Source organism: Uloborus diversus, chromosome 6 (assembly GCF_026930045.1).
Source record: "Uloborus diversus isolate 005 chromosome 6, Udiv.v.3.1, whole genome shotgun sequence".
In the NCBI taxonomy this organism is placed as follows: Eukaryota; Metazoa; Arthropoda; class Arachnida; order Araneae; family Uloboridae; genus Uloborus; species Uloborus diversus.
The window spans coordinates 36,927,041-36,954,515 of NC_072736.1; the positions used below are offsets into that span (position 1 = coordinate 36,927,041).

At 33.1% G+C, this 27,475-nt stretch overlaps 1 protein-coding gene across 1 annotated transcript; it reads right to left on the reverse strand.

Annotated features, from left to right (window-relative positions):
* Positions 1–1,287: 1,287 nt before the first annotated feature.
* On the reverse strand, positions 1,288–23,751 carry LOC129224343 (serine/threonine-protein kinase mos-like). The gene is made up of 5 exons (XM_054858785.1): positions 23,447–23,751; positions 18,986–19,161; positions 10,545–10,755; positions 5,195–5,525; positions 1,288–1,458 (listed from the first exon to the last, which is right to left on the reverse strand). The coding sequence occupies exons 1-5, from the start codon at positions 23,749–23,751 to the stop codon at positions 1,288–1,290; spliced, it is 1,194 nt and encodes a 397-aa protein (XP_054714760.1).
* Between the last annotated feature and the right edge of the window lie 3,724 nt (positions 23,752–27,475).

Here is a 27,475-nt window from a genome sequence, read left to right on the forward strand (position 1 = left end):
AGGACAACGCATCAGCTTAAGTTTAGCCATTTTGGATCGGATTTTTCATTGTTGCGCTGCTAGGGTTACCACAGCAAAGTTTTTGGTTTCGCCAAACTTGCCGAAAATAATTCATTTTATTTAATAAACAATTCACGTGCCGCTAATAATCGATCGCAGTGAAAAATCACCAAACGCGATAACTTGCAAGAAAAGGCAACCACTCAAACACGCGCTCCAATCCAAAATGGCTGATCTTAAGCTGATGCGTCGGCTCGTATATATAGGTGCCCTTAGATTAATGTTGGCTTTTATTCAATTCGATATTTCCAATGAAGACATGATATAAACCATACAAAGAGGAAACATTCGAGTAACTACTCAAACTTCAAGAACGGAGCGGGAAATTACATACCTACTGCAAGAACAAAACCACAAAACGCAATGACATCCCAGTAATATGAAAATGTCTACTAAACTCAATTCATTGCGAATTGCGCAGAATATTGTAGCGATTGTACTCTAATTCCTATAAAAATCCCTGAGTATGCGAGTATAGTTAGGAGTATTGCAGCTAAATCATCGGCGTACTAGTTAACATTCAGGAAAGTCAAAAATGCCCAACTATTTTGATATCTTTTTCTTGAATAAATATTTAAAGCTTAAAAGCTTGTAGCTTTAAAGTATCTAATGTTTATATAAATAAATCGCATATGATGTGTCTGACATACATTTTACTTTAAAAGATTAATATCACTAAGGTGGGTACTTTTAACCCTTTATTGCCAGTTATTTATTGCCTGCAAGTATTTTTTTTGCGCTTTTGACACTCGTTTTATTTAAGTTGAATAGGTTCTTTCTTCTACTTAAAACCGCGACCATTAATCTCGTATTTAAATAAATTGGAAGGGTTTTTTCTTTGAGAAAACTTGATTGTAGAGTTACATTAAATGATGATGTTTTTGACCTGAAAGGGATGTTAAGATATTTTTACTGTTTCCGAATGTCTAAAACAATTTTGCTTTAGAATGATTAAATATGTGAGGGATTCAGTTGTGTAGTTAAATGCTGAATCTTTTGTAATAAATTACGTAAGTTCTTTATATTACTTGTGAATTCCTTACAAATTAGTTTATAAATACTAAAATTTGCTGAAATACAATGCTTTAATATTTTTGGTAACTTTTTTATTAGAAAACAAATTAACATCAAAATTGAAATTCAAAAAACCAGTCAAATACGATAAAATAAACTCCAGTAAAACACATTTTTTCACTACTGAGAACTACAAATTAATCTTTAAAGTGTTCATTTTGTTCTCTCCATAGATTTTACTGTGAGCAATTTCTGAATTACTTCAGTCATTTCAAGCCGATTTTCCGGGTTTTCTGACCAACAAAGCTTGGCAGTCTCAGCGTATAAGTTAAGCGCTTTGCTAGAAGTATTGCCAAAACTGGGTCTTTCGCAATAATGCACAACCTGAAAGGGCAACAAAAAACACTTCAACATTTATCACAAATAAACATACGTTACATTACTGAATTTCCTCTTTCAAAACATATTTTACGTTTCTTTTTTGTTCAACGGCGACACTTTGAAATATTTCTTCCAACGGAAATAAATATTTCTGCATTCACTAAACCTTGATCTATAAACACTTACTTCACTTTTGAGCAATTTGAACTGCTTATTTTTCATAGTTAAAAAAGGTTAAACTTTTTCTACGCAACGTAATGCAATTAAATAAAAAAAATCGCAGCTGACTTTATTTTCCCAAATCCATTTACGATGATTTAAATCATAAACCAAACCCAGTGATGCAACAGCTCATGGACTCTGGGGTGCAAGGCAAATGTTCCGGTTAGGTGGTCAGTCGAACGCGAAGCAACAAGAGTTTTGTTACCAAGTACGTTTGGTACTCATTTTATCGATCCACATAAATGAGCGGCTGAGTCTATCGTGCCTAACCCGGGATTTTTAATAATAACTACTGTTATTCAGTTTTTCGAATTGTAGAAGGAACGGCATAGTAGTTACGGTTACGTGTAAGAAAAGGTAATAGAACATTATATTATGGTAGCAAAACTACGTTTCGTTATCTGTTCCGAATTTATGAAAAAATCCGCAGACATTAGTATCCATACCTTGTCAGTTTTGAAGCATTTTGTGTGGGTTTAGGGTGATTAAAAATTATTTTTTTTTTTTTAAATTTCGGAATCGCGTTACGTCTCAAAAATGTTAGTTTGGTACCCTCAATTGGGAAAAAAATAATAAAAAAAATCTACGTTGACATCTTCAGTTCGTGCATGAGGCTAAAAGTTTGAAAAAATGTTAAAAATTGAAAATTTCAGAAAATTAGTTTTTTTGGATTTTTTCATTATGCAACAGCCGTAAATTGTTTATATATAGCGTAGTTTGAACCTAAAAACATAAGATTTTCACATCTTTTACATAAGATCTTCAATTTGCGCACACTCCCTAGATAGGGCAGGAGATCTTAGCACAATTTAAGGCGTATGCGCAAACAAAAGGTCTTATGTAAAAGCTATAACGTATTTTTTTTAGATTCAAACTACGCTATATACTGACAAGTTATGGCTGTTGCATTATAAAAACATAAAAAAAGCTAATTGTATTATTTTTGGGAAAATTCAATTTTTAGCATATTTTTTCAATTTTTCATCCCTATGTGCGAACTAAAGATATAAATTTAGAATTTTTTTTATTATTTTTTCCATGTTGAGAATACCAAACTATCACTATAAAGCGATTCCGAAGCAAAAAAATCGATTTTTTCGAACCACCCTAGTAATCAACATCATCATCACCGAGTTACGTCTTATCCATGTCTTTGGAGCTGGTGTCATACTAATCTGCTCAAGTGAGAATCATTAAACATCATAGCCGTTTTTAGTTTTAATACATTATAGTAGGCATTACAAAGCCCTACACTAAGATAATGATAGTACAACTAAATGTACACTTTTGTAGTCGAAATGAATAAATTAACGGTATTTAAAACAAGTAGTGTTTGCACTTAAGTAAGATGTTGTAGAACGTTATGATAAAACAATCGCAAACTAAGAGTGCGAGGTCACAAAAGCAGTTTGCCTCCAACCAATACCACACTCTTACTTGAGTTACAACGATGTTTCCTTTGTGGGGCTACAGATTGCAGGCTTTCAATGTTACTCTATTTAAAAATCTTTAAGTGAGCGAGATTGCCAGCTAAGTTTGTGATTAATTTTAACTAACCTAAAGCATTTCCTAGAATTGGAGGCACTGTAAAAGACTCGTTTGTCGAGATTATAACATTACTTATTTGGAAAAAGAAAATGCAATCGTTTATTTGAAAATTGAAGTATAATCTCCCACGGTAGTTTTAGTTTTTCATTCTGGAAGTTAAAATGATTTGATTAAGAAAATGCCGCTATTCTTTATAACTACACAAAAAAAAAAAAAAAACCACATCGAAGATCAAATTTTTACAACGTAACCTTTACCAATTTTAAGGCTTGGAATTAATATTTAAAGGAACAAAAAAAAAAGGTAAATTTCAAGAAAAAATGTAAACTTCAATTAATAAATAAAAAATTCTATGACTATTTCTTAGAAATCCGCTTAACTGTTTTCCTTATTAACTATTCAGCCCCAGCCCGTAAAATCGACAAATCGAATGCTATTTACGAATGCACTGCTTTAATTAAACTAATTTGTGCGGCAGAAGCAGTCGTCATAGAAATAACTTTTTTAGTTATTTGATATTGAGCTCTATTCTTTACTCGTGAGACAGGAAATTCTTTAATAATTAGTTGAGAAAGTCATTTTTCTCTCTATATAAATATTAATTCTACATTAGTAAAATACTTGCATGTAGATTAGTTTTATCATTTCTTCGTTATGTTTACATGAAAGCATAGTTAGAGACTCAGTAAGGAATATTATTTTTACAGTTTAGGAATAAAACTTTAAAGCATAAAACCTGAATTATAGTTGAAAGAAGTAATTGTATTTCTTGGCAACTACATGAACAAAATTTGTTACAAATTCACCCCGGAAGTAGAAGCGACAGCACAAAAAACTGTAAAAGAGTGCCTATACCCCGTCAGCTCCCCCCCCCCCCCACGTCACTAAACGTGTTCTTAATCTTAGTCATTCATTTAACTTTTAATCGTTGCCGCCATGTTTGGTCAACGTTACCTAGAAACTTCCTTTGGAGCAAAGTTTTTTCTTCTCCATAAAATTTTAATTAAAACAAACCACTGGACAAAACTAAAAGTTATATTAAAATAAAAAACATTCAGCAAATAATTAAATTATTATTTAATGACAATGTGTTTTTGCCTATATAGCTAGTGCAGAAAAGCCTATACCAGTTTCACAATATCGAAAATGAGATCCTGCTCATTGCACAGCTGCCTCCACGAGGAGGCAATAAAAGCAAGAAGATGAGCAGGACTTGCAGGAAAGGAACAGGGAAAGAGAGACTTCTTCCCCATGTTCACTATGGAATCGAGCCAAGGCCGATTGAAGAAGAAGAGGACCACTTCAAGAAATGGATAAACCAGGACTCCTAGAGTAAGCTGATAACAATTGCCCATCTGAAAATCACAATCTTTTTGATGAGCTCATCAGCAATCTCGTTTCGAAAACTTCAACGTGGTGTGGAATTCACTGGAGGCATACTTGTTTCTTCCTGCCCATCTCGTTCGGAAGTTTCATGGTTTTTTGTCTTGGGATGTCAAAGATTTCGGGCCAGTTTTTGAAATACTCTGTAGCACTCTTGCTGTCAGTCAAGATCCAAATACTATTTTTGTCAGTGGTCGTGGCGTGATTAAGGGCAGCTTCAATAGCTATGATCTCCGATCTGAAGATTGAGCAATAATTAGGGCTTCGGATGCTGAGTCTACATTCTTTCTCAGTATCGTTAATGAAATAACTACTCCCGTTTCTACTATCATCAAGTTCAATTACGATGCGAAATAATAAATCAAATACTAAACATAAGCCACCAGATATTATAAAAATTTCTGTTACAAAAATCAGCCAACTAAATAACACAGCATTAAAATGGAAAATTAGAAAGAATGGAGCAAACATGGCTGCGACGGAAGCATTATTTTTCTATTTTGCAAAGGTAAAAAGTAATCAAATGGCCAAACAAAGTTATGTAAATGTTACGGAAATAAGATGTAAAAAGTGCTTTTATAATTACCTTGTAAATGACAATATGCGGATGCAATCCAGCGAACGGAATTTCTCTTGACTGTACCTGCCATAATAATATTCCGAAGGAAAAAACATCCGACCGAACAGAAGGCCTTTTGCCTCTCAACACTTCCGGGGCTGCGTATGCTGCGGTGCCCACAATATCATCAGCTGCACCAATCGAATCTTCCGAGGACTTAAGATACAGGCTGTGGCCGAAATCACCGAGTTTGCAAATCCCGTATGGGTTGATTATCACATTGGCTGGCTTAACGTCACCGTGGACGATGTGGCTTTTGTGGCAATGGTTTAACCCAGACGCAATTTGGATGCAAAAGCTAAAAGAAAAGAAAGCGTGAGCTATATGCAAAGCATAGTTAATTCCCTCCCCATAAAGAAAACAGAGCTTGCAAATTTATTTAACAATAATAAGTAGAAAATAGGTAAGAGAAATTATGTCTAATTGATTGCAGTCATAAGTTTTTTATTCAATAAGTTAGTCTCCACGTGGCGACTAAACAGAAAATGGTACTCCTGACAATTTTAGTTTCATTAGCCACCCGATCACCATTTCTCCCAACTAAAACAAACTAATATTTTAGTAGCCAGTGAAAACCATATTGTTGTTCAGTTCCTTTTTTGTGTTTACAAAAACGTAGCAAATAAAAAAAAAGAGTAGCTAATAGTATTTTGGCTTCTAGTCGTCACTAGTGACCATGAAAAGTTCTTAATTAACTGTTAAAACGGCGACAGATAAAAGTTACATTTTTTGCCAGCTATCATTATTCTACGCGTTAATAGATACTAATGCACATGGTACTAACACAATTACATAAATTATGAAAAGAATACGCGGGTCGAAAGTTTAATAGTAGGAAGCATTTTCGCTTTTTTTAATTGCAATTTCCCATTTTAAGGGAAAAAATCTTAAATCCTTTACTAAAACGTTTTTTACACTCTTGAAACAAGTTTGGATTTTTTTTTCATCTTGTTTGCAATAGGGATAAGATTTTTTTTTTTTTTTTGCAGTCATTTAAGGGTCATTCCATACAGATTCAACGGATGAGTTCGCTCGACCGTTTTTAATTTTTTTGAAACTCATATCCCAAAATGATGCATATGAATGATGTTTAAAACCACTTTTATTTTTTCTCTAACCTTAACCCTCGATTTTTTAGGGGTCATCAAAAGTGATTTTTGCAGTCAAAAATGGGAATTTTAGACTTTTTCATTTTGGCCAAAATCTATTTGAATTACATTTATGGCAGTTAATTTTACGCTTTGATGTTAAAGTGCATAACATGATAGTCTCACATGCTGAGTTACGTGGGTGTAACTTAATAATTAAAATAATGGCAACAGGTTAAATTTCAAGGTCAAATGTAAAATTTTTGCTAATTTCAAAGTTTGGAAAGGCACATTCATAATTTGATACTTCGAAAATGTACTAGGAGCAAGACAATGACTGGGGTTCTAAATTTAGTGATCAACACAAGCTATGTAATAACTTTTTTGACAATAATGGGCATTTTCCTTTGATAGTCTTTTTTGTAACACATTATTCTTCATTCCTTTTCCAAGTTACAATAATTTTACAGTGATAATATTAAAATACGGTGGCATAAAGCAGTGATTAAATGTTGTATTGGAAATTTTATATGCAGAGTCAAACCTTTCTTGCAGCATTTTTTCACCTAGTTTAATGTACTGAATGCTTACAAGGATACATGCAATGGTTAGTAGCAAAAATGCAGAAGGTATACATTTCTGTAGGAATTAAAATGTGACTTCTAGTAGTTCTTTGCAAGCTAGTCTTAGTAGTATCAATTCTTTTTACGGTTCTTCTGATTCTGTTACAATGTCCACTACCGTGTGATATTGCATAGAATTGCCATTCAGCTCTCAAGTTGACATCCGTTTCGTGATTACATAAATTAAGAAAGTTCTTGAGCAATCACGATTGCTTATTGTTCTCCCTTGACCGTTTTTGGCGTCCGTGCCTTTTTCAGCTTGGACCAGGCCTGCAGCACCACCGTCCACCGGCGGCGGCGCGGCTGGTCCTGAGCACTGTCCACCGGAATCCACTTTTGCTGGGCGGTGGCGTCCATGTCCCACACACACGAACGCCTACACACACACGAACGCCTACACACACGTACACAACACTCACTCACACACAAGCATACATACACTTACGCACCCACGCACCCACACACATGCGCCTACACAAACACACACGCTCGTGATTGCGAAAAACATAATTTGAATTCAAGATGCCAAAAATTCAAATTATTTCTATTTTTGTTGTGTATTTTAGTAAAGTATTTCAGTACGCCATATGCTGTGTCACCACCAGAACTATAGTACTACTGTGTGAGTTCATTTTCTTAAAACTACTCTGAAGCAAGAAATGAAAAACTCACCTTTTTTTCCCTTTAAACTATGTAGATAATGCTTTTGTACGTGTTTAGGCAAGTTACATAAGTTAATGTACAGAGCGTATGTTTGTATGTATTGAAACTTTGTGTGTGTAGAGTCTATAATTTCTAAGTTATCAAATTAAAAGTTTTTTTTATACTTAAAATATGTTTTTTCAGTATAATATATTATATAGGCCATTTAAGAAAGTGCAATGAAGTTTTCACACCTTTATTTCTGTTTCAGTGCGTAAATTAACTAGCAAAATTGCTGAATTTCAAAGACCTGTATCTTTTTTACAAACCAAATACACAAAACAATATGTATAAAATGTATAGTACTTGAATGGAATATTCAATTGGCCAAGAAATTTCATTTTTCATTCCATCCCCTTTTGGTTTACAGGGGTCTAAAAATGTCATTTTTCTCAATTTTCTGATCTTTGAGGGGCTGTAATTTGTAAAGGGTAAACAAACACACAATTACAGCTATATTTTCTCATTAGTGTGACTCCAGTGATTAGTTTTTGCCATATTTCATTTTGCGTTTCCGACCCCTAAGCGAGTTATGACCCTTTGAAATGAGCAAAAATTTTACATTTGACCTTCAACTTTAACCTGTTGCCATTATTTTAATTATTAAGTTAAACCCACGTAACTCAGCATGTGAGACTATCATCTTGTGCACTTTAACATCAAAGCGTAAAATTAACTGCCATAAATGTAATTCAAATAGATTTTGGCCAAAATGCAAAGGTCTAAAAGTCCCATTTTTGACTGCGAAAATCACTTTTGATGACCCCTAAAAAAAATCAAGGGTTAAGGTTAGAGAAAAAATAAAAGTGGTTTTAAACATCATTCATATGCATCTTTTTGGGATATGAGTTTCAAAAAAATTAAAAATGGTCGAGCGAACTCATCCGTTGAATCTGTATGGAATGACCTTAAGTAAACCAATGCTCCATCTAGAATAACGACAGGTGAGCCAGTCAAAATAAAAGGGATATAAGTAGACTTTTTAAAGTTTCGAGTAACACGTTTCAAGTTCAGATCCTGAGTACCGTTTTTATTTATATTATTTCTTAGTCTTGCTGTGTAGCAGCATCCACCAGAGCTACTAGTATCAACTCTCGCCCATGAAACAGTGGAGAAAATTTCCTACCATGTGTACTGATTATCTTCAAATTTTAAGTTTTGGTACTTACATTCCGTTGTTTTTTACTGCCTCAGATTTCCATTTGTTTTCTTCTAAGTAATTTTGATACAAGATTCTGCAACATGACTTGCGTTGCGAAGCATACATCGCCAAAAGACAATAAATATAACGTTTGTCAGCTTTTTAAGCTGTAAATCTTAATTTATTATTTTATAAACTGTTACCACAGAGGTGTTTTAATTGCTTGCAATTGAAGCGCTCGGAGCAGAACTGTTGCAACACAGAAGGTGCGACTTTATAACAAATATTTTTGGTTTTCATAAATTGAAATAAACGTGACAGTGGAATATGTCGTTTGGAGAAAAACATATCCGGTTTTAGTATTGAAGAATATACAATGTGTAATATCTTTGAAAAATTCTACAAATATTTTTTTTAGTTGGAAATTCGCTTACTAAAAATTCACATGTGGTATATCACAATTCTTGCCCCGAGCCCTTCAATTGATTTCTAAATTTTTGGGTTTTCTCATGCCCCGCAGGGCTCTATATCACTTAGAAAGTATTCGAAACTACATAGGGCGGCGGCACCAGTAACAGATATGTTTAACACATCGCTCTCAGGTTCTCAATTTTCTGAGCCTTTTAAAGTATTTAGAATTTTTAAACTATTTTTCTCTCAAGCAACTACATCTCATCTAACGTTTGGCTGCTTTTGGATCCTCTGGATGAGTTAATTCTATTTTTATTTGCTCAATTTCGAAAAAAAATGTCCGAGCCCCAGTAACAGACACCGACAATTCTGATGACACCCAGTAAAAAAATAGGATGAGTAGTGGACATAATTCCCCTTTTCTCTTCAAAATGTGCAAAAGTTATTTATTTTTAGATCTAAAACCTTGTTAATGTCAAATGAACATGAAGCACAGGCAGACTTCGTGGTATCTCCTCATAACCTTCCACCACTGTCTTGTGAATACCAACTGGTTCATAAAATTCACTTTGATATTACTAGATGGTTGCACCGTTTTCATTGGTTGCAGCAATATCGATTTTACCTTCCTAAAATTCTTATTAATATATATTCTTATAAATAGAAGTTCTAAAATTCTTATAAATACAAACTAACGACTGTCTGTTACTGGGTGACGTTACCCTATCGTCTTTGGATATTCGTTTGAAGATTTCTTTTTATGTAGAAGTGCTGATTAAGAAGATTTTCCTTACGGATTAATGATGTTGCTTATTTTGCACATAGAAAACTTTATACCGTGCGTTTTACACCGTTATTTACGGAATAACAATATTTCTTTTAGGAAAACAAAAACTTATATTTCGATATAAAGCTTGCTTATATGCAACATTTTGAAAGAGTGAAAACTTTTATAGGACTGATGATAGTTCCAAATACGGCTGATTATAGATTTCCAAACATAAGCTCTTCCTGGTTCCCCTCCCCCTTAAAAACATTCCCTTTTAGCAAAGCCTTCATCTAAATCGTTCTAAAAATGTGTAAACACCCTCTGTATTAACATATAAAGCCTTGTGTGTAAGTTGAATAATATAATTTTTGTAATTACTACTACAGTAAAACCTGTGAAGTTGACCACCCTTGTAAGTTGGCCACCTGTGTAAGTTGATCGCTTTTTTCAGCCACGAAATTAGCCCTTATCATATGAATCAACCTTTGTAAGTTGACTACTAAAGTAGTGAACCGCAAGTGATCAACTTAAACAGGTTTCACTGTATTTCACTTTAATTTGAGGTTTTGAAATTTAATTTTACCTTAGTCTCCTGTTAAAATCAATATCGCTCTTAGTGTCTAAGAGCTGTTGTAAATTGCAATGCCCGGCAAACTCCATGCAGATAAGGATGTTATCCACCAAATTCCAAATGTGGAAAATCTTCACCAGATGAGGATGAGAAAGGCCCAAGAGATTTTTTTCTCCCACAAAACTTTGAATATGGTGTATTAGCTTCAGAGCATAACGCTTACCTAGAACAAAAAAAAAAAATGAAATAAAGTAAAATACTGTTTAAAAATTTCAAAAACGATTCGCGTTTTCGGGAAAGGAGAATGTTCTTGCAAATGCAAATGCTTTTACTTGGATATACTTCCTTGTCTCGAAATAAGGCGCAGAAAAAAAAATTTAAATTAAAATAAAACCTTAAATTTCTGTGTTGTCTAAACAATATTTCAGTGCGGAAAAGATAACTATACAATCATCTGGAAGCTCAGCTCGCAGTTTCATTCCGCACACCATCAAACAGCAGGGCCAACGAGAGGCTATGTCAGCTTAAAGCTTGAAAGTAATACAAATGAGTGCTAAGTTTTTAAAAACATCCCTTAGATAAAGTAAAATTATGTTAAAATTGATTTTATATTTATGAGGCTTGAGGACCGGCATTAAGGCAAATAACAGTCTACAAAATGTATAACTTGATGAATAATGAAGTACACACCGTGCTCAAACTAATCCATAACAAATGTTTCGTCTAATAGAACTTTTAATGCCAATAAATAGGCAATGAAGGTATGTGGGAAAACTCGAATGTCACAAACAAAGACAACTGAATGATGAAAGTACTAAGTTCCGACTGCTGGTAAATTTGCATAGCAGTTATCAATAAAAATTGAACACTTCTAATTGATGTCCTGCTTGTCTGTTTTTCTGTTTTGCAATTCAAGGCAGACGCTAATCATATAAAGTGACAATTTAGACTTATGATCAGCTTTTAGGTTCAAATACATCTGTGAGGCGGTTCGAGTGTATGAAAGAACGGCTCGACTGAATGCATCCATTAACTAATATAATACAGCTTTTCGTGAAGCACAATGAAATGGAAATTGGATTTGTTAAAAGTTCTGCAAGTGGCCAGTTTTCGAACAACGGTTGTAGTTTGCCGGATAAGTGTATTTTAGCATAACCCTAAGGTATATTTGATTACTTTAATATTTGGAGTAAGTAAGTTTATCTGTCATTAATTTTAACAATGCAACTGGATAATATTTTTACAGCAAATCATAGGGTAGGGGAAACTAGGGAGACTTGACCCAATTTTTGGTTTTTTATTTTCCTTTTTCTTTTTTTGTAGAAACATTAGAGCGAAATAAAAAATATACATAAAAAGTTTGCGGTTTTGCGCATTACTATGGATAAAAATAATTGCATAATTCTAAGTAGAAAAGGTCCAAAAAAATTATATTCATTATGTCTGCAAATGGGTCAAGTGTCCCTATAGCTAGTGAGACTTGACCTAACACCTAGGGAGACATGACCCCCCGCATGAAAGTAAGAATACTCATAGATATTGAAATCAAAAATTCAGGTTTGATGGTGTTTTTTGCTTTAATTAGTGAAACTTGAAGTGAATGAACAATTGTTCATTCTTTAGGTGCATTGTTACAGATTTTGTTAAAATTAATCTTATTGCACATCAGCAAAAAAACAGAACTCAAATTTAAAACTTGATCAGCTAAGACCTAAACAATATTTCAGTTATTTTACTAAAAAACAAATCATTGGGCTTATAGATAATTAGTATTTCAGTTATTTGTAAAATAAAAACAATTTATTAGACCAAAGTAAAAAAAATCTCCCTTCATATTCACAATATTAAAGTTATTGCTTAAATAAAAGCAAAGCATTAAGATCTAAATCACAATAGTTTAGCTCTTTATAAACAAAAATTCATTGAAGAGACATCAAATTATTCTTTAGGTCAAGTCTCCCTAGTTTGGTTGGATCAAAGCTCCCTAAGTAGCTTTCTCTTGTTTATCTTAAATTTTTAGCAACTTAGATCAATGAAATTAAGTCATTAGGCCTAAATCACAATATATTATCTATTAAAAAATAAAAATTCATTGAAAAAACATCAAATTAAACAAAAATATTAAATTAGCCTTTGTGTCAAATATCTTAGTTTGCGTGTGATCAAAGCTCCCTAGTTAGCTTTCTTTTGTTTACTCTAAATTTTTAGCAACTTAGATTAAAGTTATATAACACTTCTGTATATCAACATAAAGCTAGAAAAGTGATTCAAACATGTAAATTTTTAAAATTCGTTTCCCTCAAAACTGGAGGTTAAAATCTAAAATATTCCAAAATCTTCAAAATTTACTTTTTAGGTGAATTTCTTGAAAGCCACTGATAATTCTGAAATGGCTTGTCCAAGCAAAAAAAAAAAAAAAAAATGTTGAGTGGCTGGTCAGCCAGTAATATGACTCAAATTTTCCCTAAATATCCTTTTTCATAGAAAAAAACCTCATGAGTCAAGTGTCCCTATGGGTCAAATCTCTCTAGTTTTCCCTACCACTATTGATACAGTTTTGACAGATATTTCCCACTTATCTTATCTCCTACCACAATGCATTGTAAATTTTAAAAGATAACTGATATTCGTGCTTGGTTTAGTTGTCAAAGTATCTTTTTTTTGGTAAAACGTGCATTGTTTTGGAAAAATTCTTTTTACAATGATTTTTAAATTATTAATATCATATTTCACAATTGCGCGATGATTCGCATTGGCGTTTTACATGAAAACCACCATGAAAAAAATTACATCCACAAATTTTGAATGTCTTAGATTTCACTGGAAAGTGCTATTAGTGTGCTACATCAAAACTAATATTTGAAAAATTAGTCAATTTCGCCAGAATATAAAATACCTTAGGTTAAGTAGGGAAACAACTTTTCTTCAACACACTTAAAGCAATGTTAATTTTTGATTTAGAAAAAGGAATTTCATGTGTTTCTTAGTACAGTTTTGAAGCTTCATACATTTTCTAAATCAGAAGTAACGGCTCGGATCTTTTGCACTGGAATTACATGGTTGTAGGCGATACTCCTCTCACAGTATCACAGAAGGATACTGTTCGTTTATCTTCCTCCCTTTTTTTATTACACAGTGCTTAAAATTTTTCCACAGATAAGAAATATTTATCTTTTAAAAAACCAAAGAACGTTCCAATTTGCATGCAATGCTTTCTTCATTTTGATCTTGATCTCAAAGCACTTTTTTTCCAGGTACAATATTAGCCGAAGTGATGCAATTAGAAAATGCAAAAAAAAAAAAGCACATGAACGGTACTATCCTTGACATAGTCATTCTCGTCATCAAGCACGGCTATGACTGGTCAACAGAGACAGGCAGTGATGCTGATCTTACAATACATGATAGGTCTACACTACAACAAATGCTACTACAACAACAAATTTCAAAAGCTTTTGTATTTTTTAACTTAATATTTTGGTTTTTCTTATAGTAATAAAATTTCAACATTTGCATTCATGGTCAATTTTGATAAAAGTTATTCCGAAAAATGTTTCGGAAAGCAACACACCAATCAAAAAAAAAGTAAGATTTTATACTTTTTAGTTGTTTTAAAAGGCAACTGCTTTCTTAGGAGCATTACAGCTTTTAAAACTCAAGTTTATTTACGTACATGAGTCATTCCACGTCAAATGATCAAGGGGTGTCCACTCGACCATCTTCAATTTGGATGCAATTTATAGGTGTAGATATGCCTTTGAAACTAGTCTATGCAAATTTTCAGCTTCCTAGATCCAAATAATGAGGATCTAGGATCTCCGAGAAATGTAATCCAGAATGGCGGATCAGCTTTTTGGGCCAAATTGCCGCCAAGTTTAGATTAAGTTTAGAGAAACTATTATCACACTGGAAGCCTGAAATTTAGGCGCTTAAAGAGATGCAAGGTGACAAATTTGATCTACAGCGCATTAAAAGTAGGCTACTTTTCATGTGAACGATTTTGACAGCACCTTTGGATGCCAATATTTTTTAGAAAATCAATCTTTACGCTCTGCAACGATGACCCATTAAAAACATGTATATGACAATAGAATAACAAAGTACGAGCTTTTGAATCATTTTTGTTTAGAATTTATGACATTTTAAAATCCAGGAAAAAATTTCTTCGCTACGTTTTCCTTGCGACTTTACATGCGTGCTACACTAAAGTAAATGAACTCAAATTCAAAAACATACTAGGAAGTATTCAGAACCAAAAGTACTTTGAATTCCTAAAATTTCAACCTTCCAGTGTGATAAAATTATCTGCAACCTGCTCTTAAACATGGCAAATTCGCTACGACAGACAGGATTCTGAGCTTTTTTTTTAACCCTTAAACGAAGGAACACCATTTACTTTGAATCTGCTCTTTCTAATGGTTTTAACGAAAAGATGCGAGGTGTCAAACTTGAGCTATAGCGCTTTAAAAATGTGCTATTTTTCACCTGAACGGTTTTGATAGCCACTTTGAACTGCAATATCTTTCAGAAAATCGATATTTACGCTCCAAAACTGTAACCCATTAAAAACAAGCATTTTTACAATGGAATCACGCAGCACGAGCTTTTGAATTACTTTTGTTCAAATTTTATGACAACCTAAAAACCAGGAAAAATTTTCCCCATCGCTCTTTTTCACAAGTTCACGCGCATACTACACAAAATCAAACTAGCTCGAACTCACAAAAATACTTTAATATATTAACGGCCAAACGTACTTGAAGCGCCTAAAATTTCAGGCTTCCGGTGTGATAAAAGTTTCTGTAAACTTTGTCTAAACTTGGCAATTTGGCATAAAACGCTAATCCGCCATTTTGGATCATATTTTTCGACGCGGAATGACTCACATTACAATGTGTGATAAAAAAATAAAAATGAAAGATCGATTAAAAAAAGGATGTATTTAAAGTTTTATAACGAACTTTCAGCTTTTACTTTTTCATTTAACCCTCTGAAACAAGATAGCTAATGTAGGCAACTACCGTTTGCATCATGGCAAAGTCATAAATATGATTTTATAACGTATTGTTGCTCTTTAGCGCCTGGCATACAATCGGAATCGACGAAATAGTACCCAAAAAGTAATTTGATATCGTTATTTGTCACAAACTGAACTACTACTAGTTTTAACGCAAACGGCCGGTTATTACGAAAGTTCAAAAATAACAAAATATTGTTGAGCGTGTGTCGAGAGAAATCGCCGACCCTCTACGCTTCGGACTTCGCGCGCATTGTCCGGAGCATTATTATTATTATTATTATTTTGGCAGGAGACGGCAGAGTCTGAGGAAAAAGTATCGACTCCGACAATTTTAGAGCTTTTACTCTACTATTTTACCGCAAAGTTCAACTCTTTCTCCGCAAGCACTGTCAGAGTTGTGGACTTTAGATTCGTTAACACTGTCAGAGTTGTGAGGAAAGACTCGACGCCCGACTCCTTTACCACAAAATCAGTCCGATTCTGACTCTACAGCCTTGATTTTACATCACTTTCCCCCATTTTTAGAAATTGCATTTGACGTTTGTTTAGTCATTTTTTGAAGTTTTCCTCAGAAATAATTATTTTTCAGTTCTTTTTATATGTGTTTGTGCGTTATTTTTTTCAAATCCAATAGTCAAAATGACCTTCCATCGCTTGAGACTCGAATCTAAAGAATTTTGTAACGCTTAGACGTATAAACAATGCATAAAAATTTGATGCTCATGTGTTGTAACTCAATACGCACTTTAGGATTTTAACTCTAACACAAGAATATTACAGTTTTATACACACCCCTACACTTTGCAAATATGATACACGTAAATAAATGTTGTTTCAATTCGACTCCATATTACTTTGCTTTTGCATAATCTGTGTTCAAAATAAACCTAGTGGTCACTGGGCTTACAATCTGTATTCACGTCAGAGAATGAGTAACGACTGAATTTCAACACTTAACTGGTGAAGCGATTTTTGTGCAAAGTAAGTGTAAGTGGCAACGTAAGTATGTATTCTCAATTTTATATTTCTTAGAAAAAAAAACTGTATGATATTAAAGTGGAACATTTTCAGTGATTGTCGTATTATTTATCTTCACATACATATAATAGCGAATTCACTGATCGAGTAACGCTTCTGACGTCACTGAAATTAAACTCGCATATGACATGATAATATGCTTCGGTAATGTTTGTCATGGAGGGAAATGCTTTATTTTTACAAGGCTGAACTGGATCCGGTAACTTAACTGTTTCACTAGAAACGGGTCTAGAGAAATGAAGAAACAAAAAAATGGTCAACACAATGAACGCTATCTACTGGAGTTAAGGGTTCATCCACTGGAGTTATATTAAAATTTCAGCACTCAAAATATCCCCAAACAAGCCATGTTTAAATGTAGAAGCACTTTTCACCCGTCATACCTTGATGGTCGTCTTCCAGTTTGTGTAAATACAACTGAAACCTTGAATAACATACATATAAAAATAAAGCCAAATGTGCGAATATTACAAATCGTTTGAAATGTAAAAGTTCAGTTCTTTCGGGAGTGTAAGAAACCCCAACTCACCAGTTAAGGATGAATATAAAAGATTTTTGTGTATAAAATATCTTATTATGTTTCCGAGCAGAATCTGTTTTATACAGAAAAAATTTTAGCTTTTGAAAAAAAAAAAAGTTGAAACTAATTGGATCAGTTTTGAATTTTCGGAAACTATTGCATCATAAAATAGTAGAAACATAGAGAAAATGCTTTGTTCATGCATTTTAAAATTTTCCTTCGATTCATCTTTATGAGATTTTTCAAATTCAAGTATTTTGCATTTTCTTGATTTAATGCTGATTTTCTTTTCAACCGATTTTCATTTAAGACAAAACAGGGAACAAAAGCGTTTAACACAGGATCTTTGTTTTTCTACGATCTATTTAGAATATTAGTCTTAAAACTTTCGAAAACACCGTAATAGATAAGTCTTACGCACCATAATACAATAGCTGCCTGGGGCTCTTTAATATCACCGGTAGTAATTTGCAAATACTTCCACGAAAAGGATTTTTTTTTAACCATTAGTTCTACCCAAGAGCACTCCTTATTTCCTTTAAAAATGTCAAAAAAATATGTTTTTTTTAATTGAACTATTTTCAGTTTATTTTACTGCTATTTAGTTTAATTTTAGATTTTTTCTCTCCATTTGTACAGTTTTTTTTTCTTCAGAAATTAACTTTAGTACGAATTGACCAAAATCAGGACATCAAAATGCAGCTTAATCATTTTTTCCCTTCGCAATTAAAGTTTTTTTTTTTGGGGGGGGGGGGATAAAAATACTTAAGAGTGAAAATAAACATTTGTTTTTCCACTGTTTCAATCGTTTTAACATCTGAAATAGACACAAATTACTGAGGTATATCCAGTGAAACTTTGTTACAACGAGCTTCAAGAGACCACAAGCATTTTTCTTTATAGCTGGAACTTCGTTGTAATATAATTTAAGCAATGTAATTTAAACTAAATCGAGAACGATAATTTGTTGCGTTTAAACGGATATTTCATTGTATTGGTATTCCTTGCAAGGGAATTGATCTCACTGCAAGTTTGCAAAGCAGTAATCCTCATTTATTAGCTTAACCTTCAAAGAAAAAGGGTTTATGTCGGCTGATTTAACTTACACTATATATATATGTATATATATGTAAGCATTCATTTTGCTCATTATTTCAAAACCAATACACCCTATTTAACCGCGATGTTAGTATAATTGTTCGTACTACATTTTAAACATCACATATGAGGCAGTGAGAATCAAAGGGGTGCAAGTGCCAAAATGAAAAATTTGGAGATAACCAGTACAAATGGTAAGTGAACCTCTCCTATGTCTTTTCGGCAAATTATAGTACTAGTAGCCCTTGTAGGTGCCGCTATTACAGTATGATTTAGAAAAAGTTTTCAGTGAAACCTTCCGAGCACCACAACTTTGAACGCGTTTTCCTCAAAACTTGAAAATGTCCACAGAGGTCCATTTGCTTCTCTCTGCCTCATTATATATGCTTGTTGTAAACATTTTTTGAAAAAAAATACAACTCATAATAATTTTATATTACATTTATCTCGCGCAAAAGCTAACTGCGCTGCGCCTAACGGTCACGCACCTTTCCTAAGAACTCAAATGGAACTATTTTTCGTTGCAGACTGTTAAATGCACAATTTAGGTTTGCTTTAATAAAGGTTATAACCAATTTGACGAATGCCAAACCATAACGTTGCCAGATTGGTGCATAAACCCCCCAGCAGTGGCATAACGATTAGAAAAATGAACATTAGGCCTGAGAGGACTTTACATGTTCTCTTATCTGTAATTCAAAGTTATCGCTTTCGTTTCAAAAGTTAAAATACAAATTATTTAGGAAGTAAAAACTAATCAGAAGGGTATGTACGAACCTTTATATTCAAACAGTTTAACGTTTCCAAAGGAACCTCTTCCTAAGAATGTTCCTGATCTATTAGGAGTGTAGAGTGGAGTACGCAAGGGCGTTAGTTGCAGACGACAAGGGGACAATGGAGAAGAATTTCCTCCGACGAACCTTGGAGATTTAGGTACATGGAGATAAGCATTCCTAAAAAGAAAGATAGTTTCATATATCTAATTTTACAGATTAGTAAGTTATTTTTATTAAGAAAATGCGTGAAATTGAACCATCAAAGAAGATTGATTCAATATGATGAAATAATGTGACAAGAAAGTTGAAATTTAAAGTAAAAACATGAAGATTCATATAATCAGATAAAATGACACGTTTTACTAAATGCTTAGACGTAAAGATAATGGCGATACATAGGGAAGTGTAGGTGAAAAAAGTATAAAAATATATGTGTATTATTGAGTAAAGTATCGCTTTTGAAGGTGTAAGAGTGATTTCTAACTGAAAAAAACAAACTTATAAATAAGTGTGCAATTGTTAAAGTTAGGAAGAGTAACTGGCGCTGAGCTGAATTTTGATATTTTTAGTGTAAAGTTAAATAAATTTCTTTGTGTTTGAAAATTTAAATAATAAATAACAAATTATTGCACAAATTGCAGAAATTTTGCTTTGAAAAAAGGTCCTCGTAACCCCGAAACATGTATCTGCAGTAATCTGCAATGTGTGCTAGTATACACTGTTATTTCTTTCTAGCTTATTACACAGCGTTGATCATGATGAATTTTGTCATCATGAACCTACCGCCTTCTACGCACAAACCGTCAAAAAACTTAAATATCCCATAAAAATTAAAAAAACCCGGCGTTCCCTTCAACATTAATAATTATGAGAAACCTAATAGCTACTTTCCTTTGTTTTCTTACTTGATTGGCAGAAAGCACAGAACACCGCTTTGATATGATTGAAAAACGAACTTCATCCGTAACAATGAAACTAAAATAGCAATAAATATAAAGAACAAAATAATAATCATTTACAAACGAAAGAACGATATTTAAGCATACAAATTTGAAAGCTTTCCAAATATGTCATTTTTTCACTTGTTTAGAAAGATTTATCCATTTTTTTTCCTTGAATATAGCGCTCGAAATTTTCTCTATATGGATATTGAAGTACAAACTGTTTTTTAAAAGGAGCTGCCAGTAATCCCCCTGTACTTTTGCTAGTTTGGGAAATTTTAATTATTGTGGCTTCTTGGTGCGATGTTAATAAATATTTAAAATGTTATAAAATAATAAAAAAATAATCAAAGAGCTAGAAATTAAAATTTTGAGTAATGAAACTGTTTTTTTCTACTTGTTGAAGGATAATTTGCACAATATTTGTTTCTATTATTTAAACCTGATTGTTGAACATGTCACACTTTACGCAACTTTTATTTTCGAGGTAGACCTTTCAACGCCAGGCAGTGCATTTAGTACTTTGTGAAGTTTACTACTGATTGCAACTTCCTGAATTTCGTTATAAATACAAGCAGCTATTGCCTATCAAACTGAAAGTATTTCTACGCTTAGTTAAGCTTTTGTCGTTCTGACGATATCTGCAGTAGCGACAGCGAAGCGTATTTACATTTTCGGAATGCCATTGATTTTCAAATCTGTTCAAATATTAGTCGAATGAAATACCAAAGATTTGTTTACAGATGCAGAAGTCAATGACTTGAATTTCTAACATTAGTTTAATTCATGCGAAAAATGTTGCGTTATTCATTACTTTTTCCTAAATTTCAAACAGGAATCTAAAAATTAACCGTGATATGAAAGTCGAATTAGCTATAAACCTATTTAACTCTTTTATATGAATCATTATTCTCGATTCATTTGCACATATTGCGAGATTTTTACGCGCATTTTTGCGGTTTTGGCCCCAAAAATTTAAACTTTGGCTTTTAGTTTTATGTATATTCCAAGATAAGGAACCATTTTCCATCAAAATCTTAAGTATCAACTTCGTAAAAAGGTTTATTTTAGATAAAAATAATTATTTGTACGTGTTGCGTGCAGCGGTGTCCCAAATCTCAAGTTTCCATTTGCTGAATGAAATTTTGAATTTTACCGAATGATTAAAAAAAAATGAGCATACACACATATATACCAGCATCTAATAAGATACATAAAAATATCATTTAAAAAAATAATGCAATTTTGTAATAAAAAGCTGTAAAAGAAATAATTTTTTTCAATTGATGTCTCCAAAATGCCGAATTATCCGACAAAATTCGCCTACAAAGGACATTTTTGGAAGGTCAGTGACCCCAGCCCAGTCCCCCCTTTGGAGCATCTCTGGCCGTGTGGTTACACCCGTAACGCCAACAAATCAATATTTTTCAAGGATAAAAACTTTTTTTTTTTATTTAGAAAAGTTGAAACTTTGTGTAGTTCTTTACATTCGAATTCATAATTAAAAGATAAAGTTTAAAAATTCGGGGTAAGTGTGCAAACATTTGCGTTAAAAAATCACAACCACGCCAATGAATTGATCAATGATATAAAATGATTTATATCCACAATAAGACAAAAGATAATACAGGTAGGTAGAAACTCATCGATTGTTTCCATACATTTATAAGTTGTATTGAAAGAAATGCAATAATTATTTCAAAAATATTTTGACACGGCGCACATTTAGTGCGGCAATATATGCAAAAATTTCCTTGGAAGTGTAAAATATTGACCTCTTAATATACAGTGAAGTCTTGCAGGTGTCAAAGAGTATACAGTGACTTATAAAGTAAAAGACATCTCTGAGACGCCTGTCCAGCGTAGAACTTGATTGAAGGATCGAAGTATTTTAGACGACAGTGACACATAATACTGTAGGCTGAGTACTACAAATAACTAAATTTTGGAGAAAAAAACAGATGTTTCACTTTTGTTGAAAGTCTTTGCTCGAAAGAAAAATATATAGTGCAGCTCTGGTTATTTGAGCTATGACCTTGACAATGTTTACCTCTTTTTCGGGGAAAAGGAAGGTATTTGGAGCTATATGGGTTTACTTTTGGCGTTTTGTTAAACTGTCCAAACTTATCAAATTCGCTCCAATAACACATTTCTTTTTTATTTAATTTCCCCAAAAAGAGGTAAACATTGTCAAAATCATAACCGCAGCTGCACTATACATCTCATTGAATAAAATTTCGAAATGATAGCGTAGTAACATTCTGATCAGAGCTTCATATTTCCCGAAATTTGTGAAAAAACATCAATTACGCCTCGGAGAGTTGAATGAAAAAGAAAAATTGAATTGTGGTTACCTACTTTTAGCATTTAGCCACGATATGAAAGACGCTTTTCACTATAAATCAGTGGTGACCAACTTTTTTCTACCCGAAGGCCACATCATATACTAAAATGACTAGTGGGCTCCAAAATATGCTCGTTTTGCTAGTCAACTCGCATTCGCCACCTGCGGCGGCTCAATGCATGCGATGGATGACAAAGATTTTAGGGGTGTCAGAACATCCCTAGATATTCTCAGATCTAATGGTCCCTTATGGTTTAGTAGGGTCTTAGACAGGGCGGAATGGCGTACCCTGGATTTCCTGTATTTAACGGTGCTATTGCCGTTTTTGATATTTACAGCCCGGAGGAGATAGAGTTACAGACACACACAGAGACAGACGTACCAAGAACTAAATAGATCCTCGCGGCCAGAACATATGAAACTGCAAAATGTTTCAATTTTTTAATATACAAGAGAAAATATGAAAAAGGAAAGAAAATTACAAACCCGACAATTGTTATCATCATTACAATGCTTCTTATATTAAATGCATCTGTTTTTCAGAAAACTATTTCTGAGTATTCAACTTCAAAATCGCAACACTGGCATAAAGTCAGTTGTTCGTCTTGTAGAATTAAAAAACAGCCAGTCACGCGAATCAATTTTGCGACCAGATGTGGCATGCGGGTCGTAGGCCAGACATCACTGCTTTGAGTTGTTTAATGTGCATATCAAGGAGTATTTTTAACTCCTTGTTATACAAAATAAATGTAGAAGCATTTTGGCCAGGGGGGAGAGTGCACCCAAGTAAAAATTTTCTGAAGACAGTAAAATATTCAGAAACTATGAGGAAATTTGACGCCTACCCCCCTCCCCAGTAAACACTCCAAATATACATACAAAAATCATTGAAAAAAATAATTTCAGTACTGTATTTTCTTTTTTTTTTTAAATAATTTTTCAGTTTTAGAAGGTGTTGTCAGCCCAAACTTTTCGGAAACGGCAACCCAAAATTTTCGGAAATTTTGTGTCACAAACACCCCTTGAGCTGCTATGATTTATAATGAAATCTGAAGTTACAGTAAGTAAAAAGAACAGTTAGTGTACAGTTAGTGAAAAGTCTAAAAATATATGTTTAAATTAACATTTATCAAGGATGCGTAGCAGTTGATATGGAGGAAAATATTATTAAAATTACCACTTTCTCTTTTTCCTGCAGAGCTCCTCTAGAGGACTACTTTCATCAATTTGAATGCTGACATCAGAGCCCGGTGAAGCGCTCTCTTTTGAAGACGGCGCCTTTTGAGAATTAGTTTCAAATGTAGTGTCCGCGAACAACTCCTTTAGCTTCGCAGAGTTAAGTAATCGTGAAAATGAAGCCAATCGCTCACGCTTTGGTAACTTCGGTGTTGTCTCGATGTTACTATTCTCATATCGAGTTGACGAACGGACTGGTGACTGAGGATTCTGGGAAATCGTCAGCAATGGCTCTCGGAAACTCATTCTTCCTTAAGTGAATGATGCACAGAAAAGGAAGAAATTTCTGCAAAAAAAAAAAAAAAAAGAGTTGCTGATTCCATTTATAAAAAAACTTATTAACAAAATAACTTACTCTTGTACTTGTTTCTTAAAACAAATACATAAAATGTCAATTACTAAATAGGCAAAAAAAAAGATATTTACTTTTAATATAAATCACGTATAAACTTAAATTTATTGGTTCTTAATATGTAAAAATCGTTAGGTGTTGTAAAATAAAAATTATTAAAATTTAATTAAAAAACTAATGTTTAAAAAAATTTGCATTAACAACAAGTGTCATTCATTACAAATCAAACAAATGTATTTTGTATATAGGGAGAATGAACTAACAATAGGAAGTTAAAATGAACAAAAACACACGTTAATATATAAAAGAAATTAGTTTTTACACCATGATGCATTAAAAGATTATAATATTATAATATAACAAGAAATTACAACTGCGATAGTAAACTGCTCTAAATGAATCTGTAGTATATTATTTTAAATGGATTTAAATTAAAATTAACCATTCATTTCTTAAGATACAAATCTCATAATGGAAGTAGATCAATATTAATAGAAAACATATTTAATTCTTGAAAAAATTAGAAAATTATTTTTTCGTATAAAAAAATGACTGCAATATTTTTTTATTAGAAGTTTGGCATCGAATAATTTTAGATCTTTATTTCATAAATCAAAACAGAGTTCCTATATATTAGCGGATAAATTCAGTGTTCAAATTTAACTTCAATGCATAAGAAACTAAATAAGGTTAAAACAATATTTAAAAGACATTTTTAATTGATGTAAAAATATACTGAAAAACACAATCGTGTAACCTACAGGAAACATTTTTTACAACTGTTAGGAAAAATAAGACCAAAAAAAAGTAGTAGTTAGACAAAAAAAAATTGAAAAGGACAAAAAACTTAATAGTTCTTAATCGTTTGATTTATTTAAATGATAAAACTTGTGTTCTCTAACATTCGTTTTTTTTAGTTACAAAAGAATGAATTATTTATGGTTTCTGTTACTTATGATTGAAACTAAATTGCTTAGCAAAATTCTGAACTTTACCTTATAAGTTCTTTAGTTCTACAAATATGTTCTTTTGGTAAAGAATTATCCATAAAAACAATGTAACACTATTTTTTTCTACATATTTGACCCCCTCTCCATTTTTCACAAGTGTGTATGCTTACATCACAGTTCATCTTACACCTGCCTTTCCCCTGTCACATGTCACATGATATATTGCAAACATTTTGCTTAAAAAATTTTATTTCAACTAAAATGCATGAAATCACTTTTCTTGTCACCCACTCTCTCCACCTTGTCACAAACTGTCACAATTTTACGAAGCTCCCTTCTCAATGGTGACGTCATTTGTGGACAACCCCGTATTTTCTTGTGTCTTTCAGGGCCGGGTTTGGAAGTGTGGAGGCCCCGGGGCAACGAAGGAGTGGAGGCCCCTAATCAGGGTTAATCGTGAAAGTTAGGATATTTTGTAAAAATTTTATTGTGGGGGCTCCGGGGCAGTAGCCCTACCTGCCCTTCCCTAAATGCGGCCCTGGTGTCTTTATCTACTTCTACCCTTCTTAGAGAGAAAACCTTGGAGCATAAATGAAATTTTAAATGTTCTTTCAACTTTTTGTAAGATAAAAATGGTTGAGTTTCTCCCGTGATACTTGAAACAGGATGTAATATTCTATGTAAATTGAGCTCTTAAGAATTTCGCTATGCAAATTTATTCAAAGAATCTAAACTTTTATTTTGGTTGCATTATTTATTTTCCGTTTGGTGACAGAATAAATAGGAGCGTGCACAGACATTTTGAGGCTCGTTACAAATGACTTTTACGGCCCCCCTCCATATTGTGTACCCCTACGTCCCTACATAGATTTCAGCTCTCATTTTAAAAATCTTGGGCCCCTTTCAGGCTCGGTCCCGGGACAACAGGTGCCATTTCTCCCCCCCCCCCGTGTTGGCCCTTAAGGATCAACAAAGTGAACTTTTCTTTTTAAAACATGCTTAAGGCAATACAAGTCATTCTTTGGAACTTCTCCATTTATTAATTTCGACTATTCTTTACTTTTTATGGTTTATCCATCCGAATACTGTTAATATTACACGTATCCATTGCTAATAACCGAGAAAAATAAAATTCTAAAAAGCTAATCTAAACTATAATAAAATACGCTCAATGCTCCACAAAAGCACTATTACTTTTGAAATACCTAATGCCATTAAATTTTGGCAAACATTAAATGCTGACGGAATATTAATACCTAACCTTTGTTATGCTTTTACCTCTTCAAAATCAGCATATCTTTTCCGCAATGCAACGATTTTCTGCATTAAAAATGACTGCATTTCAAAATTAAAACTAACAAACTAAGTATGTCTAAACAAAATTTGTAAAGCACTACAAAAGTGGGCGTTTCTAATTATCTTTTAATTTGTTCGTCATTTAGGACGACACATAGACAGGATATTCATTTAAAACTTATTTATGACTTTAACAAAATAATGGAACTTTTCAATTAGTTGCTTTCAATGCTTTGATCTTTTTTATTCGTCAACCGTTTTAAAAGAAATCTAAATTTTCGAATGCTTTTCTCCCACTGCATCAGTTTGCAATTAGTTGTTTATATTGATAAACGACTGTCTCATTGGAGTTTTTTCACCTGTCTTACTTTTTACTTCCTTTTACAAAAAAGGAAATACTGTATTCGCGAAAATATTTTCACTCAAAAATCTACCTTAATTTCTATTTTGCTCACCCCCGAATGAATGTTGAGGTTTTTTTTTCGACTCGACCACACGTTGATAAGTGCCCAAGAACGTATAGACACGCGAAATATCCATTTTCACGATTCCCGAGTTAGTTACAAAGTTTTCTCGTGACGTCTGTATGTACGTATAAATGGGCGTATGTGCGTATGTATGTCGCATAACTCAAGAACGGTATGTCCCAGAAAGTTGAAATTTGGTACGTAGACTCCTAGTGGGATCTAGTTGTGCACCTCCCTTTTTGGTTGCATTTTGGTGTTTCTAAGGGAGTTTTGGGGGGGGGGGGGATCACTATTTTCGATGTAAACTCAAGTTGTGTTATAATTTGTCGGACACTTGGCGATATATAGCAAGTCTTTTGGTTGCCAAGTTTTGTCGCCAACATGGCGACAAAGTTGACGATTTTTAAAAAAAAATTCTGGTTTCAATTTGGCTACTGTTGGTGATATTTAGAGAGTAAACTATTGAATCACATTAAAATTGCCAATAATGTGAAAATGACATTAAATTGGAGTAAAATGAAGTCATGAAACACACATCAGCTCGTTTTGACTTAGAGTTTAGCAGCAACAGGAATTTATTTCGATAAATCATGTCAAAGTATTTATCCTCGCATAAATAGGCGCTGGGTATATGCAGGGCCAGATTAAGGCATGGCAAAAAGGGGCACGGGTCCAGGACACTAACATTTGGGAGGCACCAAATCTGTAGGTAAATTTTTGATTTTTGACTCATTCCATATCGCACTGTATTTAATATGGAAAAAAATTCCCTGTTGAAATTTAACCTCTTTCTCTTATCCAAAAACCACTCCAAGTTCCTTCTATATTTACAACACTTTTTAAAGTTATACCATAGATAATTTTGATAATAATGGCTTTTCCAACGGGCAAAGTTTGACGACATC

Coding starts and splice junctions, on each gene's coding strand:
- LOC129224343 (XM_054858785.1), bottom strand. CDS start 23,751: ATGAGTTTCCGAGAGCCATTGCTGACGATTTCCCAGAATCCTCAGTCA. Junction 19,162..23,446: donor TGCAGGAAAAAGAGAAAGTG/GTAATTTTAATA, acceptor CTTTCTTTTTAG/GAATGCTTATCTCCATGTAC. Junction 1,459..5,194: donor CGCATATTGTCATTTACAAG/GTAATTATAAAA, acceptor TTGCCCTTTCAG/GTTGTGCATTATTGCGAAAG.